Source organism: Cyprinus carpio, chromosome B8, assembly GCF_018340385.1.
Source record: "Cyprinus carpio isolate SPL01 chromosome B8, ASM1834038v1, whole genome shotgun sequence".
Lineage (NCBI taxonomy): Eukaryota > Metazoa > Chordata > Actinopteri > Cypriniformes > Cyprinidae > Cyprinus > Cyprinus carpio.
The window spans coordinates 16,831,744-16,854,000 of NC_056604.1; the positions used below are offsets into that span (position 1 = coordinate 16,831,744).

Consider the following 22,257-nt stretch of genomic DNA (forward strand, 5'->3'; position numbering starts at 1 on the left):
TTTTTCAAGGATGACAGGTAAAACAGTTCCTTATTCATTACACATACTTATTAATATTAAAGACAGAATATATTATTAGTTTCTAAGCTTTGCTATTTTAATTTGACATATATAAGACATCTAACCCTTTCTACTTTTACAGTACAATCAGAAGTCATTATCCGGTTGCAGTGTGAATCAGAAAGCTATGCTGGTGTGCAGTGCCTATGACTTCTACCCCAAACCCATTAAACTGATGTGGATGAGAGATGAAATGATGGACTGTGTGAAACAGGCCTTGTTTATGTTATTATAAATTATATAAATGAATTACATTCTGGTCTTGACTTTTTAGTTTAGAAGATTCCCCTTTTCTAGGGATGTATTTCAAGATTTCAATCTCTCGTATTTTGTCTTGTGTTGTTTTTTCACCTTCGAAGGCTTGTCGATGCTAAGTACACCATTTATTTTACTCATCAATCTGTTTTTATCAATGCTTTGAGACTGATGTTCCACATGTTATCCACCAGAGGTCACTGTCACACATATTTTGACTGTGTCTAATACACCCACAAAACATTCATCCATTCCTTTTATATAGCCTACCTATTTTATCTAACCTAGGCTATAAACAGGTGGAAGATGCAGTATTTTTGATATAGGGTTTGCAGTGCAAATTTGTATGGGATCAGTGCATAGCAAGACACCAACAAATATCTTTAGTGTGTCAGTAATTACATATTTTTTTCTTCGTTTTTTCTCTACATTTGCACAGACACAATAATTTGTGACATTTAAAATTAGGAATAAGAAGTAAATAGTAAATACAAATCAATCTCATGTTCTACCTTGAGGTTGTTGAAGGGCTTATTCATGATAAATGAAATATTTCAGAATTTAGATGTTACATATCATCTGAAATGGATTACATTAAACAATAAAAATTACAACACAAGCTTTACCGTGAAACTGTTTGTCAAAAATATGAATAAAAAAAATAATTAACTAAGTAGCCAACACTTTTTTTTTTTCTCGCGTTCCATGAACGATCCGGTCATTGCGTCTGTCACGTGACAAATGGAAGAAAGACTCGGAAGGTGGAGTAACTTTTTATGTCCCCTGTAAATTATCTTTTGAGTGCATTATAATGATTTCTTTATTCAGAATTCGATATTCTGGCTGTTAAAAGTATAAAATTTAAACCCACTTCAATGAACGAAATGAGTTAAAGATTAGTTCATTTTGATGAACGAGATCAAACGAGAGAGTCAGTAAAAACTTCCCATCACTATTGCACAAGTTAGCACCAGAGGTCACTGTCACCTATATTTTGACAGTGCCTTCTCCATCATGACATTCATTGCTTTACATCCCACTGTGGAAGTGGATTTTGGCCTGCTTGTTAGTCAAACACGGCTACGTTTCCCAAAAGCATCTCAAACCCAAGGACAGCATAACTGCTCTTTAAGTTTACAGTCTACTTACTGGTCTATACCTGGAGAAAGCTGTGGTAAGCATTCCCTTTAGTACTCTTTTCTTATCTACTCTGCTGTTTCTTGATTTAGGATCTTAACATATGCATTATAACTTCTTGTATAAGCCTACTTGTTTACAGTTACAATATCTATAAAAAGTGTCAGTTGTTCATCTGTGTCTAAGATGAAAGGTGAAGCTAAGATAGTAGTGTAGTAATGCAGCATATGTATTGTGATAGTGACAAAGTTTTGTCAAATTCTTTTATCTTGAAGACACCAGGCTGACTTTTGCATACAGTCAAGAGTGTCTTGTAGTAGTGTGTATCCAACCTGAATAAACTGTGATAATGTGAGAAATGTTGAAGGTATCTGAATAAATTTTGGTTTAACTGTATATTTAATTTTTAAAGTGAAGCCTATGCAGTGCTGTTTTACATTTGAATATTCGGTTTCTGTACCTGGACACCTATTGAAAAAACGTAAACATTGTGTAAATAGCACAAATAAATAAATAAATAAAACATACAAATTAAACAAACAGGGCCCACTGGTACAACCTGCACTGGGGCCCCGAAAACCCCAGCTACGGCCCTGTACAAACACAAAGTTCAAATGACTTGCAATGATCGCTTTGTCGCATCGAATACACTACATTAAAGGTGTTTTTTAATGACTAATAAGTCATTTACAAATGTATTTTAAATAGTTTTTGAGCAGTTATAACTGTATGAATAAGAATAGTGACTTAAATGCAAGAAGGAAGAGAGGGGTGGGGTAAGCAGTAGCTCATTATTATTTAAAGGGACATGCACAGAAACAGGTCGCTGTGAACAGATCTGTTTTGACAAGGTAAAAAGAGTGTTTTACACTACCATTGATAAATTTTAACCAAAGTATGTTATAGACTTTTCATGAAGACCCAAAAGAATCATACCAACTTGTGGAAAATGGGCATCCGATGACCCTTTTAAGAACAATTAAGTGAACAAATGCCACGCTGGCCTATTTATACCCAGACGTCCAGGGCGTGGCCAGCTATGCAAATTTCTTTGGCCTTTTCTCAATGATGTTAGAGGTTTCTGGGCTCCCAGGAGCGACCCCTAGTGTCAGACTTCAACACAACGTCTCCGTTATGTCCATTAAGGTTTACCTAACCAAGGCTGGCCGCATACTAGACGATTTTAAGCCCGATTTGCAAGCCTGAACGATTGGGGGATGTGGCCCGATTCGCAGCTTGTCGCAAGTGATTTTTTGTCCAAAAAATCCTATTGTGTGGTGCCATTACTATTATTTAACTACTCCCGATCGAGACGGAGCATAAGCAAACTCAAATCATAAATATCAAACATTTACGACTCTTGATCTGGCTGCCTCTGTCATGATATCCGCGATAGCCAATGAGAGCGAGCAAGCGTCACCTACCGGATGTTGAGTGCTTCTATAGCTGAAACCTGGCAGCTACAAACATGCTACGAAAGAATACATCAATCATATTATTTTTTTTATACGTTTGATCTCGCGAGTGTCCATGAAATCACGTCACTGTGAGATCATTCCTACAATCATCAAGTGTGTGGTCTGGTCGAATCATCTAGTGTGTGTGTTCAGAGGATTATAAGGCTAAAAATCAGTTGAAATGTCTTCTTGTCTGTAGTCACCCATGGTTTTAAAATCGGTTAAGATTTTAAAATCGTCTAGTGTGCAGCCAGCTTTCAGCATTCTTCCAGCCCTATACTCTTTATTTTTTTATAATTATATATAGTGTAATGTTTTATAAATTTTCATTTTCATTATGAAGATTTTATCAAAACCTCATTTTACATCAACTTGTGAATTACAGCATCCCTCAATCGTGGCATGAATTTGACCATTTAAAAAAAGAAAATATCAATATGTAGATATCAATGTATGGCAATGAAATGACAATTGTATGAAAATGACGCATTTCGTTGTTTTATATTTAGCAAAGTATATAGCATGTATGCATCCAGGAACAGTGATGTGCAGAGCCTTCAGATCTGAGTGTTATGTGTCCACCTTTGAGCCTGTGTACTTTTAGAAAATAAATTCTCTTGAAATACACATTCATATTTTTCTAGTTTATTATATTTTACATTTTCAAAAGGAAGAGGAATATCAGTCAATGTACAATGCAGAACCATGTTAGATTATTGTTTTTAAAACAGGAAGAATATAGCGTGTATTTGACTCACAGAAGGTTTTGCAATGCAAATGTGTATGGCATTAGTAACAGCATTAACAACACATATGTCAATGTTACTGTATCATTATAGTTATATCCTTTGGCAATGAAAAAGTCTCCTGTGGCCAGATCCAGAAGCCCAAGAGCAAGGCCAACTCCACAGAACACTGATGGACCAGTGCTAGGTTCCTTTATCTCTACAACTACATACACAGACACAAATATTTATGAAATTCATCAAATGCTTTTAAAGAGGATTAACTGTGAATAATAAATACAAACTCACCCCATCTTCTGGTTTGAGGTTGCTGAAGGGCTGAAAACAGTGCCGGCCCTAGCGTTTTGGGGGCCCTAAGCAGATTTTACCTAACCACCCACATCCCATCCCAATGTACACAGTCTATGCTGTAAAAACGCATATGCAGTAAAAATGCTTTTTTTGTAAAACACTACTATGGCCCTTTTACTAATTAAAGTTGTCTGTGGAGTTTAAAATCAGGATATGGTTTTAAACTCTGTATATGGATGAAAATTTTTTTGGCAATTACTGAAATATACACTTTAAAGTAAAATTATCTCTGAGGTATTTATTAACAATTGTATGCTTTTCTTTTTAATTTATAAAAGTTGTAATTTATTGAACATCCTTGAGACAGTCACACCATAAGACAATTTTGAGATTTAGCTCAAAAATGTAAAATAATAATAATAATGAAACTAAAAAGGATAACTTATAATAACTTAGAACTACACATCCTATTATAGTGTGCATACGAATTACAGCCTAGATATTGTATGCAGCCTAATTTTCAGGCATCAGGGAGCCGCAGCTGCTCTCAAACTGCTGGTATTGAAATTGCGTTTGAATACGCACGCACATTCTTTTTAGTTTCGCTTTCGATTTCGCGATCGGGGCCGGAGGTGCTGAGCGCACATTGTATTCTACACGATTTGTCAGACACTTACAGTGCGTGTCCACGAACGGGTTTAATTCATTCCTGTGGAAGTACAGCTTCAGAGAACGCTCCAGCTCAGTTCTGCTGTTGCTCCACACCATCATCTTGCCTTACACCCGTGATTGCTGTCTGAACTCCTGACACGGGGCCCCCTGGTGGCCACGGGGGCCCTATGCAGCCGCTTACATTGCTTATTAGGTAGGGCCGGCACTGGCTGAACAGCTGTAAATGTCTCCTTCCTCTGGAATGAAGCTCAGTTGAGAAAATACATTCAGTGTCCCGGCCTTGTTTGGGGAAATCTCTGCTGAGATTTGATTCATCTGTCACACATTGTTCTTGGTCCACAAGACTCTGACAGGTGGAGGAAAGAATCCAGAAACCAGACAAATCAGGGTGTTCCTGACATTTAATTTCACATTGTTCCTGGGGTAAACTGAGGTCCAGGGAGGTTCTGAAAGATGAATGTACATTTTTTTTTTCAGTACATTCATGTAATATGTATGTAATTAAAATATAACAAAAAACAATATCACACTAAATCATAAATCACTTTATTATAAACCAGTTTTGATATTCCAAATTCTTCTTACTAAATAAAATTGGATTTAGATGATGTCACCGTGGAGTAAAAACAATACTTTACCAAGAGATTGAGATACATTAAAGGAGAGCATCCTGAAATGTGAATCTTTGCACAAAAGTGTTGATCCAGCAAAAGGGTCTTCATGATCAGTAGTAAATACCAGAGTTTCTGGACCAGGAACATATAGAAAACTATTTGGTACTACGACAGTTTTTCTTTGTTAAGTCCACGTATGTAGGCACTTAATTATTGTAAATCAAGAGCATTTCATTACTACCAGGTGCACTGCATGATTTAATTATGTCAAATACATGATAACCTAAAGATTTAAGAATTTAGAAGATCTAGAAGATGCAATTTCTTGGATGACCTGAAGGTGAGTACATTTTGTAGGTGAAACTTTAAAACAAAAAAGCTATTAGAATTTTTTTTAATATTTCATGACTTTGTATTTATGTATGTTTTATTTTTTTCTTTCTGCAATAAGGAGAAGGAGAATATCTCCTGCATGGTGGAGCATACCAGCTCTCATAGACAAATGATCTATCACCAGGGTAAATACAATGATGAAATTTAAGTGTTAAGAATAAATGTCTAATTTGACATAGGCAGAATGTCTTATTTTATAGATCCTTCTATTATTTTTATTTTTTTTTATAATTATATACAATGTTTTATAATGTTCATTTTCATTAATGAAAACTTTATCAAAACCTCATTTTACATCAACTTGTAAATTATAGTATCCCTCAGTCGTGGCATGAGTTTTTAAAAAAATAATATCAATATGTTGATATCAGTGTATGGCAATGAAATGACAACTGTATGAAAATGACGCATTTCGTTGTTTTATATTTAGCAAAATATATAGCATGTATGCATCCAGGAACAGTGATGTGCAGAGCCTTCAGATCTGTCCAGCCCGGGACTGTGATGTGCTGGCTGATCTTTTTACAATTCATACTGTATTTATGAGTGCTATGTGTCCACCTTTGAGCCTGTGTACTTTTAGAAAATAAATTCTCTTGAAATACACATTCATATTTTTTACTAGTTTATTATACTTTAATTTTTTAAAAGGAAGAGGAATATCATTAAATGTACAATGCAGAACCATGTTGTAGATTATTGTTTTTAAAACAGGAAGAATATAGTGTGTATTTGACTCACAGAAGGTTTTGCAATGCAAATGTGTATGGCATTAGTAACAGCACTAACAACACATATGTCAATGTAACTGTATCAGTATAATTATATCCAGTTCTTTCCTTTGGCAATGAAAAAGACTCCGGTGGCCAGACCCAGAAGTCCAAGAGCAAGGCCAACTCCACAGAACACTGATGGACCAGTGCTGGGCTCCTTTATCTCTACAACTGCATACACAGACACAAATATGTGTGAAATTCACTGTGTGTTTTTAACAGGGATTAAATGTGAATAATAAATATAAACCCACCCCATGTTCTGGTTTGAGGTTGCTGAAGGGCTTTGTGCTCCACAGAACAGCTGTAAATGTCTCCTTCCTCTGGAATGAAGCTCAGTCGAGAAATTACATGCATTGTCCCGTCTTTGTTGGGGTAATATCTGCTAAAAGTTGATTCATCTGTCACACTCACATTGTTCTTGCTCCATGAGACTCTGACAGGTGGAGGGAAGAATCCAGAAACCAGACAAACCAGGGTGTTCTTGACATTTAATTTCACCTCATTCCTGGGGTAAACTGAGGTCCAAGGGGGTTCTGAAAGACATTTTTTATTTTAAATGTTATTTCAGTTTGATAATAACAAACATGAAATACTCTTTTCCTGTATTTGTAATTCATACTAAAATGTTTGCACATTTTAGTCCCTTCATTTTGAATTGATATAGTTAAATGTTTAATTCAAATGGGTTTTAGATTAAAATAAAACTTACCAAGAGTTTCAGATGCTTTAAGGGACAGTGTCCTGAAAAATGAGTCTTTGCAAAAATTTGTTATTTCAATAAAATCTATGTTAATAGTTTCCAAAGGGTGTGTACTGAAGATAGTTTGTGTTTGTACAAAGTCAGGTACTTGTACAAAGTCAGGTACTACAAAAAACAATTTTTTCTCATTAAGGTCGATGTATGCAGCCACTTCATTATTAAAAGTGAAGAGAATTTCATTAGTACCTGCTGATCCAGTGCACGATATTATCAAGCCATATTCAAGATAGCCTAGATCACAGAATTTAGAAGATGATTATGTTATAACTCATAAGGAACATGAAATAAAATAACACTATAAGCTTTAACATGAACGTCTTACAAATATTTATTCATAGAAGATTATCAATAATATTGTGCTACACTACAAAGTATCCTTTACCATTCAGACCACATTTTAAAACACATTTTTAAATCAAAATCCCAAAGTTTGTCTGAAAGTTTTTACTTACTTTGGCCCTCAGTATATAGGAAATAGGTGATGAAAAATGTTATTCCACAAAATGTTCCAAGCATGTTTGTTCACAGAAGTGAATCTAACCAAAGAATGGTTGCATCCTTCTGCTTAACATTACAATTCAGTATGGTGCAGTGTTCAGTCATTAGAATAATATTTTGGTTTTAAATGATCTGATTGGCAGATGCCGACATTAAGAGTGGCATTATCATATCCAGGCATGCATGTTACAGTGCCCAGACCAATATATTCATAAGTCAAAAGTACGTGGCACAAATGCAAAAATGCAGTACAGACCTGTACTGTTTCTGTTATTGCCTGCTTTATCTGAAACAGGTAAGATTAAATGCTTTTATATAAAAATGTCTCTGTGTTTAAGTGATCTAGGATTCATTTGTGTAATAAATTTCTCCAGAATTCAGTGTTGCAGAATTTTGTTTGCCCAAACATTTTTAAAATAAACTTCTTGATTTTATTAAGTGTCTTCAGTCTGCTCTTGTATTATATTATAACATAATATAATCTAAAGATATATCTTATATTTGCTCATTTTTGTATTCCTGTTCATTTCTCTTTTTTTTCTTTTTTAGTGCACGGACATTACGGATATGTCCAAATGTTGTGTCATGCATCTATCTCTCAAAATTTCGAGTTTACTTTCTCAGTCAACTACAACAAGTTTGAATATCTGAGATACAACAGTACTGAGAAAAAGGTTGTTGGTTACACTGAATTTGGAGAGAAATGGGCAGAGGATTATAACATGATTCTACTTGCAAAGGGAGATCTTCCTGTGCAACAATGCAGACAATTGAGAATGTTAACTGACCCTTTTGCAGCGTTAACAGGTAAAATAATTCTACTTGCGATAGATGCTATTTACAATACGTGAAAATAGCAGTTATATTTGTTAATTTCAGTGTTAATTTATTAGTGTCACACCCTTATATATATATATATATATATATATATATATATATATATATATATATATATATATATATATATATATATATATATATATTTTTTTTTTTTTTTTTTTTTACTTCTACAGTAAAAACCAGAAGTAATTATTCGGTCAGACAGGGAAGCTAAAGGGAATGAGAAAGCTGTTCTGGTGTGCAGTGCCTATGACTTCTACCCCAAACCCATTAAACTGACATGGATGAGAGATGATAAAGAGGTGACAACTGATGTGACGTCCACTGAGGAGCTGGCTGATGGAGACTGGTACTACCAGATCCACTCCCACCTGGAATACTTCCCCAAACCTGGAGAGAAGATCTCCTGTGTGGTGGAGCACGCCAGCTCCCATAAACCCATGATCTATCACTGGGGTGAGAAGTGAGTTATGATGAAATTAAAGTGTTTAAAATCAGTTGCCTCAGGGGACATATTTAAAATAAGAAAAAATAAAATGTTAATTACAGATCCTTCTCTGCCTGAGTCTGAAAGATCTAAGATCATTCTTGGGGCTGTGGGGCTGCTGATGGGGGTTTTTATAGCAGGTGGAGGACTGATCTACTACAAGAGAAAACACACAGGTTGGTATTCATGTTCAGTGTTAGAGATAAATCATTACAAGTAATGCAAGTTACGCAATCAGACTACTTTTTCAAATAACAAGTAAAGTAAATCATTACCATTAAATTAACAACTAAATATCTGAGGTACTTTTTCAAGTAATGAAAATTGCTTTGGATGTCCCGTTTATTCACTGACACATCTCCTGTCCCCGTGGTGAGAGAACTCGGGAGTGAGGTGCAGAGGAAGAGGCACTTCTTTCAGCCTGAAGCTTTTTAATTTTATTCTTTGTGGGAAAGGTCCTTTACAGTTGCTATATATATATTTAACACAAAGGTACTGTAATGCATTATGTTATATAAAAAGTAACTTGATAATGCAGTTAGTTACGTGATATTGTAATGCATTACTTTTAAAAGTAACTTTCCCCAACACTGTTCATATATTGTTAAGAATGAAGAGAGATTCGGTGGGCTGGTGGTGTGTTAAAAAAAATAAAATAATCTGTGTTATTAATATTAACTGAGATGTTGATAATGCTGTTGTTTTGTTGCTGTCTACAGGCTTTTTCAGACTTCCAGTCTGTTTACTTCCACTTCAAACAATGAATGGCACTGAAGAGCAGTAGGTCGCAATATCTAAGTCTGCAACCCTCCACACCATCTTAGAGAACCGTGGCTTGAGTATGAGGGCTGTGTGACAATATTTAGACATCAGTCCCCTATAAAGTATTTCTCATCTTCTGATTATCCATATTATCTGATTTAATAAGCATCAGTCTCTTTGGTTAATCAGTCTCTTGTCAGTTAAAATAGCAATTCTAAGTTTTATAGCTCCTCTCACCTTTCTTATGGTTATCTGTTATCTAAATAGTATGGAAATTAAAAAAAAAAGGGAAAAAAACTATAAAACCATTTCTGTCACTTTCCTATTTGTTGTTGTACATCTAGTTTCCCATAATTGTTATGCAAAAGATTTAGTGTGCATAAAACTTTATCGTGTTTGCTTAAAATATTATTTTGCATGTGAAAGTGTCAGGGGGTTTTATATTCAAAAATCACTTTAGGATGGTCCTGTTAGTGATGGAAAAAAAACTGAGCTTTTAGAAACTCCAAATCAACTGAACCAGTTGCTTTGCAAAATGACTCTCTGTTTCAAATTGCAAATGTTTTCATGAAAGTAATCTTTTAAATGTAATCTACAAATCATTAAATAAAATTTACTATGAAGTGTCTGAATATTTTGTAATCTTTTGTTAATTTGTAGTGTTTGTTTTATGTGTTTTTATGTAGGGCTTTGCTAACTATGTAGCAGACAAATCTAGGCTAAGGCATATGCTTATCAAAAAAAGTTTGCCTTTCTCTCCTTCTGTCCATCAGAAGTTTTTGCCCTGGGACTGGAGCCATTGGCCTTTGATTTTAATACTGAGAGCATAATTTATGTAAGATATCTGAATAGCTTTTTGAGTGCAGCTAGATTAAAATGACTTCCGTGTAATGGAACAAAAAAAGGCAGAGAGGGAGGAGAATACTACAGAGGTACTACCAGATCCACTCCTACCTGGAATACTTCCCCAAACCTGGGCAGAAGTTCTCCTGTGTAGTGGAGCACACCATCTCCTTTAAACCCATGATCTATCACTGGGGTGAAAAAGGGCTGATACTACAAAATATGACCACAGAAAACAAACTATAGTTTCTACTATCTTCTTGTTGTTGTTGTGAAGTAGTTTTAAAAGTTAAAAAGGAAACCATTTTATTTGTTGCATAGCCTAAACAGTTCAACCAACCACAGAGGTTTTCAAGCCAGCATTGCTATAGCACAGCTGTACTTTTGAACTTTTTATTAGTATGATTCCTAATGTTAAAACAACATTTGTAATTGTAATGAAATAAAGTGTTTGTTTAGTCATTTCTTTCTTTAAAAAAAAAAAAAACTCTCAAGTGGCTCACTGGGCTATTGTTATCAATAGCAATTTTATCTCAGTTTTATCTCAAGGCGTCTTCTGGGCTAATTTTATGTCTAAAGCTGATTTTGGATGAACCCATTTAAGCCCAACGGCAACTATAGTTGCCACAGTTTATAGTTGTCATTTTCCTTTTGTAAATATTTTTCTATATGTTATCCATGTTTTATTTCTCAATGACATGCAAGCAAACACCAACCAATAAAAAAAAAGGTGATTCACTTCCTTGCTGTCACAGTTAAGTTTTGAACCCCTACTTCCAAATGGCGAAGGCAAAACCCTCCCAAAGAAATGTATTTTCAAGTTACTAATAAGTATTTTTTGTTGACACACATATATATATATGTCAACAAAAAATACCTTCATGATTATGTATATATATATATATATATATATATATATATATATATATATATATATATTAAGTATATATATATATATACACATAATCATGAAGGTCTCTAGAATCATCCAAACAAAACAAATCTTCCAGGAGATCTATAGTTTTTTGTATACTTAGTCAAAAGTCCAAGCGGAAACTATAGTTGCCGGTGGGCAAATAACTTGTAAATACAGTACATATCATGGGGAAATGGGGTATACTGTGTTAACAGGTTAATAAATCAAGGTTATTGGTCTTGTTTAGTGCTTTTTCCTTTCATAATATCTCACCTAAAACATAACTTAACCCTTTAACTGACATCTCTACTGGACAGTAGACCTTAATTTGATAGGGAATAAATCTGTCAAAAGGAGGAGATGAGAGAGCAATTTTTCCACAGCTTTCCTTTCTGTGTCTGCTTTTGCCATGGGGGTCGGAGATTTCCAGTTTTCAAGTGACAGCAGGAGTTTACAAACTTCAGGCAGTCACACAAAAGGAAGAATGGGCTAGAAAGAGCTAACACATGGGATTGATTGACGTAGATTATCTTTTTCTCCCGTTTATGACATTATGTTTTGTAAGGGGCAAAATGTTGAGGCCCCTTTATCCAGTGGATGCGTTTCATTCTAATTGGTAAAGGACCCTAATACATTTTTGGACTAGTAGCTTATGGACTAGTTCCATTGTAATGTTGAAATTCAGAGAAGTAATGAGTTTATAGTTACATTATTATATGAAATCACCTACTACAGTCAGCCAGTGAATACTTTGGGCCTAAAAAATAGATGTAATATTTTCTTCATTCTATTCATTTTTATTTATTTATTTTCATTTAACACACTTCTAAGAATGAAAATACGTGCATGTTCAATAATAAGTAAATAAATAAACAAAAAATCATGGGTGTAGCCTATGATACTTATTTAAATAATCATATATTTTAAAAAGAATATCATTAATTTCATGAATATCAAGGACTTTTGTCAAGGTTAATCCATTTGACCAAATCAGTATGTGCCTGTTCATTAAATAAATGAGATTCTACATATTTACATCACAAAGTATAGTATGCAAATATGTTTATGTAAATTTATACATCTACTTGTACCTTCACTGCAGCACTCATTTGTAGGCTACTTATACTAAAACTGCTTACATAAGGGAAAGTTCACCAAAAAATAGAAATTGTGTCATCCTCAAGTTGCAAACCTATGAGATTCTTTCTTCTGTTGAACACAAAAGAAGATATTTTGCATAATGTTGGTAACCAAACAGTTAAATGCGTAATTTTCATTCAGGTATAACCTTTTTATTATATAGATGTAATATTTTCTTAATTCTATTTATTTTTATTCATTTATTTAACTTATTGATACACAATACCCTGTTGGGTCAACTTAATGGCTGCTCTTCGTTCTGCACTATGTTCCACCATTTTAAGACAAATGGATTTGTTGTGTTATCATATTCAAGACATTATAAACGAGATGCAGCCTTTTTGGGGTTTGCATCAAATGTTCTTTAACTTTTATGCATGATAAATTTGTTTATGAATAAAGATTGATCTGTTGAAAGCAGTTATTTTGAGTTAGATGCCAAATGCTCTCCTCCTATTCAGATTTGACATTGAAGGGGTCAGTACAACATATTTGCCCACCGGCAACTATAGTTGTCACACATTCAAATACGATTTTCAAGAAAAAAATAACATGACTATATGCATGAAACCATTCAGAAACATTTGGGCAAAAAAGGGTTAAACATTACAATTTTTAAATGTAATTAGAAGGATTTAAAATAGCCAATCATTTTGTGTAGGCTACTATACATTAGAGTAATCTGATTTCATGTGGTTATTATAAAACTTTAAAGTTTAAATGCATTGATACAATTTAAATGTACTACAGAACCCCCCTGGACCTCAGTTTACACAAGAAATGATGTCAAATTAAATGTCAGCAACACCCTGGTTTGTCTGGTTTCTGGATTCTTCCCTCCACCTGTCAGAGTCTTGTGGATCAAGAACAATGTAAAAGTCAAAGACCAATCAGCTCTCAGCAGAGATTACCCCAACAAAGACGGGACACTGAATTTATTTTCTCGACTGAGCTTCATTCCAGAGGAAGGAGACATTTACAGCTGTTTTGTGGAGCACAAAGCCCTTCAGCAACCTCAAACCAGAACATGAGGTGGGTGTGTATTTATCATCCACATTTAATCCCTTTAAAAACAAGATTGATTTCACAAATATTTGTGTCTGTGTGTTCAGATGTGGAGATAACGGACACCAGAACAGTTCCAACAGCCAAATGTGAAACATGTATTTAACTATACCTACCACACCAAACCGTGCACTTGCACCTCAAAATGTTTTACAAATATTTTTCCTTTATTCCACAAAGGCCAACACATATTTGAAAAAATTTATGGTTGCCACCCGTCCCTTAAAATACGGAATCGTCCCATATTTAAGGTAAAATGATTTGTCCCATATTTTACAAAGGCCAACACATATTTGAATAAACAATAAGTATTTTGCACTGTTTATAATACTAATAGCATTTTTAATTAAATAAATTTAATAAGAAGAACGCCCTTTCACAGGAGCGCAGCATGTGGTAAACAAACCTGTGCGGTTTAACACATCTGGAGCTCACATCTGCCCTTTGAACACAAGACTCTCCAGATATAGGGCAGAATGGGAAAGTTATCAATGTGTCTGTCCAGTAACTAATGATGAACGCGCAGAAAGGCATTTCAGTCTGACTTAAAGGGACAGTTCATCCAACAATGAAAATTTTGTCATCGTTTACACAACCACAAGTTGTTCTGAACCTGTAATAATTTCTTTCTTCTGTTGAACAGAAAAGAGGAACAGTTTCTGGTCCCCAATGACTCTGATGTTATCATTATTATTATTATTTTTTTTTTTTACCTTACTATGGAAGTTACAACCATCAGCTGTTTAGCTGAGAGATATTCTTCAAAGTATCTTCTTTTGTGATCAACATTAGAAAGAACTTTATGCAGGTTTAGAACAACCAGGGTAAATTATTACTAATTATTTATAATTATTTATAAATTATTCATTTTTGTGTGAACCAAAGTGACAGACACATCCATGCTTCCAAAGGTATAGGCCTATTGTTTTATTAACATTTGGATAGTCTGTTAATATAATATTCCATACATTATCAGAGCTTGGTAGACATAATTATGATATTTTAGACATTATAGGATAGACAGGAAATTAATATATTATAATTAATGTTATTTAGTTATGTTTTGAAGTTTTATTAGTTTAAAATTCTTAACATACAACTGTTTTAATTATCTTTTCAATTTGTAATTATTTTTAAAAGGGGGGGTTGGGGGGGGGGTAGATCAAGAATTGTTCTGGAATCGGATGGTGACTCCCAGAGGGGGGGGGTAGATCAAGAATTGTTCTGGAATCGGATCGTGACTCCCAGAATCAGAATCGGATCGGATCGTGAGTTGACTAAAGATTCCCACCCCAGTTCTATTGTTATGTACAGATGTTAATTTGCTTTGCAAAACTGGCTGTGGATCATATACACACTATTGGAAAGGATTGCATCATACATCAGAAATTATTGTAATAAATGTCTGGTATTCCACTGTTGTTTAAAAATAGGACAAACAAACTACTGAAAATATGAAATGAATGTTTTAGAATTGTAACAAAATTGCTTGTTGTGGTTGTTGCCTTAGCTGCAATTTATACAAAACATTCAATAAATATAAATAATAAAATAATTAAAATTAATCTAAAATAAAAAAAATATAACTCTAAAAATCCAGAATTACAATAAAACCAAATTCATGTTTCATCTTTCTCAATGTATTGAAGATACATATTACATGTAGCATGTTTTGCCACAAACACACACAAATCCGGCTATTAGCGGAAATAAATAAATAAATAAATACCTATACCTGGAATTAAAATGACCTAAAATTCAGACTTTGTATATTTCAAAGTCTGTAAGAGTTGCATGTAACTTTATTATCTGCATTCTCTTTCTTCTTAACTGGCAGACAGTGCACATTGAAACACATATTTAGAACAGAGCCACTGTGCTATTTCTCCATAAAATAGATATCCAATTTATATAATGTTTAAACAGACAAATATAACCATTCAAAATATTAAAATACACTCCAGATTAAACAGACAGATGAAGCCTTGCAGGTTTGTTTTTTAAGTAAATTAATATTATTATTGGAAATATTAAATGATTTAAAGGATTTCCCAATGTGAAACTTGAATAGTATAGAATTACATGTCTCACACTGGAATGTGCTCTCTTCTTGGTTTGAGAAAAGTGCCCAACACGTCAAAACATGCATTTACTCTTCTGAATTATGACAGTTTAGGTCTTAAAGGTCATTACGGCCTCTCATCTACATTACCAATTTAGAATTGAATCATTTAATTTATTCTTAATTTTTAAACATTAGAAAATAGAAAAGAATACTGACTGAAACCTCTAGCTGAGAAAAAGGACTTCATATCTGGATGTTTTTGGAAAGTTTCAGATTAGAGCTTGGGTTTGAACAACCCAGCCTTGAAGAATCTGCGTATTCTCTATTTCTTTAATTGAACTCTCTGACTCCTGGTCTTTGTTCATCATATCTGGAACTTGGGTTTTAATACTATAATTATATACTATAACAATAATATTTATTATACATATCAGAAAAACTATAATTAATAAAGTTCATGTTAAAACACATCATTAATTAAAAAGTGTGGAAAATGTTTACTTTCTCTGGACTTCAATATGTAGAAAATAGGAAATAATAATAATAATAATAATAAATGTTCCGCAAAATGTTTCAATCATGTTTGTTCACAGAAGTGAATTCAACCACAGAACTTTTGGATCCTGTATTATAATTTAGTGTGGCGCTGTGGTCAGTCATGAACTGGATATTCTGGTTTGATATATTCTGAGTAGCTGACTAAGGGGTGTGTATTGTAATGACATCACAGATGTGATTATCATAACAAACAATCAAATAACACCACTCCCACAATACAATTAAAAAAAAAATGTACAACAATACTTAAATCAATTTTTTATCTTGCTTTAACAAAAAAACAAATGACAAATTTTCCCTACAAAATACCTTTGTGTTCAGGTGATTTAGAATTCTCAATATTAAATATTTTGGTTTAAAAACTACCGTCACTAATCATCTTGTGTTAACAACTAAACAAATGTCAAACTGAATTATGATGTCATTTCTGAATGATTTCCTAACTTTACCAAATCACAAAATAATCGAATTCTGATTCACTATGTGGTGTGTGGAGATTCTAAGAAATCCACATGGTGATAGAGATTCTGAGAAGAAGTCCGCGTATTTAAATTAAACCCAAGTGTTGTTGAGAGATTCTGAGAAGTCACATACTCAAAATGTGTTCTATTCATAATGATAACGTTTCATTTCAAAAGTTAAAGAATTAATATTTCATGGTAAGCATCTGTCTCAACATTAATATATATTTATATATATATATATTATATATATATATATATAATATATTAATAGGTTTCATTTTTATATTCAAAAATGTTTTGGTAAACTTTATGGTATATTTCATATGTAATTTCAAAGTATTTCTAACTGACGTAGTCAGCTGAGTCTGTTTTGCATATGAACGTTGAACTGCATGTATTGTTCTTTTGTATAGCCAGATGACGACTTATGTCTAGAACAACAGTATATAAGATAGACTCAAGAAGTCCAAAATCGAGACTATTTTTAAAGGTCAGGTGTTATTAGTGATAGCCAGATGACGACTTATGTCTAGAACAACAGTATATAAGATAGACTCTGCAAAATAGAGTAGGGGGTTTTTGACTTTCTGAGACTCTGGCCTCTCTATCTTTTCAGCTCACTTCCTCTTCCTTTGGCTTCACTCGACAACTCTTAGACTCAGACTTAGAACTCTTACAGGTTTTTATTCAAATTCAGATACCTTGAAATTCAGATACTTTGATACTCTGATACTTTGATATTTTAATATTTTAATACTTCATATTTTGGTACTTTTGATTCGAACAGAATAATGGTTTATGTTTTTATTACAATTGTATTAATGTTTTGATTAATACTGGTTGGGTTCAATCCATCATAAATGGATTGTTATTAAAAATGTACTAACATTGGAGTTAACATTTTCTATATTTGAAGGTTGTTATTATTATCCAGAACTTTATTTCCAAGTTATGATTTGTGGTTTCTGTTCTCTATATTCTTTTTAATAAATTTACATATTATTACACCTTGACCATCTGAATTGGATTAAATTTTGCATCACTATGTCTTCTTCTGACAAGTTTATTACAATAAAATACTTTGTTATTATGAAAATTGTTATAAAATAAAAACAAGATATTTTATTTAGTATTGAAAATTATTTGTATTAGTCAATCTTAGTTTTTTTTTATGTCAAAATGTTATTTAAACTTATCTTTCCCTTTTCTGTTTCAGTGCATGGACATTATGGATATGTCCAAATTCAGTGTTGAGTACCTTACTCTCAAAAAACATTGAATTTATCTTCTCGGTCACCTACAACATGATAGAATATCTGAGATACAACAGTACTGAGCATAAGGTTGTTGGTTACACTGAATTTGGGAAAAAATTGGCAGAGGACTATTAAAAAAAACAAGATTTTACTTGCACAAGCAGAATTTGTGCTGAACCCATGCAATTCCAGAGTTAATTGCCTCTTTTTCAAGGATAACAGGTAAAACAGTTCCTTATTCACTACACATACTTATTAATATTAAATACAGAATATATTATTAGTTTCTAAGCTTTGCTATTTTGGTTTGACATATATAAGACATCTAACCCTTTCTACTTTTACAGTACAATCAGAAGTCATTATCCGGTTGCAGTGTGAATCAGAAAGCTATGCTGGTGTGCAGTGCCTATGACTTCTACCCCAAACCCATTAAACTGATGTGGATGAGAGATGAAATGAAAAGTGGCAGCTGATGTGATGTTCATTGAGGAGATGGCTAATGGAGACTGGTATTATCAAATCCACTCCCACCTGGAATATTTTCCCAAACCTGGAGAGAAGATCTCTTGTGTGGTGGAGCATGCCAGCTCCCATAGACCCATGAACTATCACTGGGGTAAGAAGAGTTGTGACGAATTTATAAGGTGAATTTAAGGTGTTAAGATTAGGTTTGTTCCCTCACTGAACATATTGTCAGAATTTTCTTTCATTTTACAGATCCCTCTCTACCTGACTCTGAAAGGTCTAAGATCATTCTTGGGTCTGTGGGGCTGCTGATGGGGGTCTTCATGGCAGCTGGAGGCCTGATTTACTACAAAACACACAGGTTGGTATTTAAAGTACAGAATGAAGACAGATATGGTTTGCTGATGCTGTTTTTAAAAATTCCCTGTCATTATCAGCTGAGATGTTGGAAATTTTGTTGTTTTGCTACTGTCTACAGGCTTTTACAGACTTCCAGTTTGTTACTTCCAGTGCAAACAATGAATGGGACTGAACAGCAGTAAGCCATAACATCTATGACTGCACCATCTCTCCATATTACCATTTTAGAGGATCATTCATCAAAGACTTCACTGCAATTGTGAGCACTCTATATGTTCAGGCTCAAAGCTGTTTTTAAAAGGCTCTGGTCATAAAACTTCTACAATACTATAATAAAATTTTATTTACAAGAATTAGATATGACCAGCCGAACATGTTAATTAGGTGCCTCCTACACACTGTTTGAGTGGACTGTGTGAAACAGGCCTTGTTTATGTTATTATAAATTCTATAAATGAATTATATTCTGGTCTTGAAATACAACCACAAAACATTCACCCATTCCATTTATATATCCCAACATTTCAATCTCTCGCATTTTGTCTTGTGTTGTTTTTTCACCTGCGAAGGCTTGTCGATGCTAAGTACACCATTTATTTTACTCATCAATCTGTTTTTATCAATGCTTTGAGACTGATGTTCCACATGTTAACCAGCAGAGGTCACTGTCACACATATTTTGACTGTGTCTAATACACTTACAAAACATTCATCCATTCCTTTTATATAGCCTACCTATTTTATCTAACCTAGGCTATAAATAGGTGGAAGATGCAGTATTTTTGATATAGGGTTTGCAGTGCAAATTTGTATGGAATCAGTGCATAGCAAGACACCAACAAATATCTTTAGTGTGTCAGTAATTACATATTTTTTTCTTCGTTTTTTTCTCTACATTTGCACAGACACAATAATTTGTGACATTTAAAATTAGGAATTAGATGTAAATAGTAAATACAAATCAATCTCATGTTCTACCTTGAGGTTGTTGAAGGGCTTATTCATGATAAATGAAATATTTCAGAATGTTACATATCATCTGAAATGGATTACATTAAACAATAAAAATTACAACACACGCTTAACTGTGAAACTGTTTGGCAAAAATATGAATAAAAAAATAATTAACTAAGTAGCGACACTTTTTTTCTCGCGTTTCATGAACGATCCGGTCATTGCGTCTGTCACGTGACAAATGGAAGAAAGACTCGGAATGTGAAGTAACTGTTTATGTCCCCTGTAAATTATCTTTTGGGTGCATTATAATGATTTCTTAATTCAGAATTTGATATTCTGGCTGTTAAAAGTATAACATTTAAAGCCACTTTAATAAACAAAATGACTTAAAGATTAGTTCATTTTGATGAACGAGATCAAACGAGAGAGTCAGTAAAAACTTCCCATCACTATTGCACAAATTAGCACCAGAGGTCAGTGTCACCTATATTTTGACTGTGCCTCATCCATCATGACATTCATTGCTTTACATACCACTGTGGAAGTGGATTTTGGCCTGCTTGTTAGTCAAACATGGCTGCGTTTCCCAAAAGCATCGTAAACCCAAGTAGGCTACAATATAACTGCTCTTTAAGTTTACAGTCTACTTACTGGTCCTGGAGAAAGCTGTAGTTAGCATTCCCTTTTAGTACTCTTTTCTTATCTATTCTGCTGTTTTTTTATTTAGGATCTTAACATATGCATTATAACTTCTTGTATTAGCCTACATGTTTACAGTTACAATATCTATAAAAAGTGTCAGTTGTGTCTAACAAAGATGAAGCTAAGATAGTAGTGTAGTAATGCAGCATATGTATTGTGATAGTGACAAATTTTTGTCAAATTCTTTTATCTTGAAGACACCAGGCTGACTTTTGCATACAGTCAAGAGTGTCTTGCAGTAGTGTGTATCCAACCTGTGGATTATTGTGATTGATTTTATCAGCTGTTTGGACTCTCATTCTGAAAGCACCCATTTGATCCATTGGTGCACAGAATTTAGCATTGTAATACTAAATTTCTCCAAATCTGTTCTGACGAAGAAACAAACTCATCTACATTTTGGATGGCCTGTGGGTTAGTGTGTTTTAAGCAGTTATTTCCTCATAATTTCATGTCTTCTTATTTGTGTATGTTTCATGTATGTTTTCCTTTCTGCAGTAAAACCAGAAGTTATTATCTGTTCAGTCACGGAATCAGAAAGGGGAATGAGAAAGCTCTTCTGGTGTGCAGTGCCTATGATTTTTACCCCAAACCCGCCAACCAGACGTGGATGAGAGATGATACAAAGATGAAAGCTAATGAGATGTCCACAGGTTAGTGTTATGTACTGTGATAAAGAAACATCATCCTTTTCTGTCAGTAACATAGATTGAGATGTTGTTTATTGCTGGTGATACACTTTTACAGACAGCCTGTTTCCTACTTCTGCAAGCAACGAGCAGCACTGAGGAGCAGTGTATTGCAAAACATTCTCACACCTGAATCCTAAGTGTTTCCAGGGGTCTCCACAAGGTGGACATTGAGCTAGAGACTGTGAGATCTTAGCATTAAGAGAAAGAAAAAATGCTTAAACCTGCTAAAGATCTTCAGACAAACTGATTGACTTTATACTACGAATTGTTTACTACAGTAAAAATGAGCAATTAAAGTCAATTACTGAATCACATCACAATGCAAATGAACAGTCACATATTGTGACATACAGATCACAGCTCAAAATGGAATGGTTTGTTGTATTAAGTTTGTGGTCAATGTTTCAAAGCTTTGTTTGTGCCCTACCATTCATCAGTTTGGAGTCTTTAATTTTTTAATATATATTTTTGAAAGAAGTCTCTTCGGTGTGTTTACTTGGTTAAAAATATGATAAAACAGTAATGTTGTAAAATAATATTACAGTTTTAAATAATATTTTCTATTTGTATATGTTTTAAAATGTAAAATGTATTCCTGGGATGCAAAGCAGAATTTTCAGCATCATTACTCCAGGCTTTAGTGTCACATGATCCTTCAGAAATCATTCAAATATGCTGAGTTGCTGTTCAAGAAATGCTTCTCAATATTTATTATCAGTTATTGTTATCTTTATATAACAGCAGTGCTGCATAATATTTTTGTGGAAAACGTGATACATTTTCTTCAAAGTTCAAAAGAACTGCATGCATTTATTTAAAATAGATTTTTTTTGTAACATTATAAATGTGTTTTCTGTCACTTTTGATCAATTTAATGCATCATTGCTGAATAAAAGTAAATTAAATTTCTTAAGAGAGAAAAAAATCTTACTGACCCCAAACTTTTGAACAGTGGTGGAATATGATCACGTTTCATTCAAAGTCATTCAAAGTATGATGAGTTAATTTAAGGTGTACTTTTTT

At 33.6% G+C, this 22,257-nt stretch overlaps 2 protein-coding genes and 1 pseudogene across 2 annotated transcripts; 2 read left to right on the forward strand and 1 right to left on the reverse strand.

Annotated features, from left to right (window-relative positions):
• Positions 1 to 5,947: 5,947 nt before the first annotated feature.
• On the reverse strand, positions 5,948 to 7,720 carry LOC109053193 (H-2 class II histocompatibility antigen, A-U alpha chain). The gene is made up of 4 exons (XM_019070614.2): positions 7,614 to 7,720; positions 7,111 to 7,392; positions 6,653 to 6,934; positions 5,948 to 6,569 (listed from the first exon to the last, which is right to left on the reverse strand). The coding sequence occupies exons 1-4, from the start codon at positions 7,675 to 7,677 to the stop codon at positions 6,448 to 6,450; spliced, it is 750 nt and encodes a 249-aa protein (XP_018926159.1). The 5' UTR covers positions 7,678 to 7,720; the 3' UTR covers positions 5,948 to 6,447.
• A 122-nt stretch (positions 7,721 to 7,842) lies between these two features.
• Positions 7,843 to 10,378, forward strand: LOC109053242 (rano class II histocompatibility antigen, A beta chain). The gene is made up of 5 exons (XM_042729090.1): positions 7,843 to 7,954; positions 8,209 to 8,466; positions 8,677 to 8,955; positions 9,049 to 9,162; positions 9,706 to 10,378. The coding sequence occupies exons 1-5, from the start codon at positions 7,843 to 7,845 to the stop codon at positions 9,768 to 9,770; spliced, it is 828 nt and encodes a 275-aa protein (XP_042585024.1). The 3' UTR covers positions 9,771 to 10,378.
• Positions 10,379 to 18,428: 8,050 nt separating this feature from the next.
• LOC109053194 lies at positions 18,429 to 19,343 on the forward strand (annotated as a pseudogene).
• Positions 19,344 to 22,257: the final 2,914 nt, after the last annotated feature.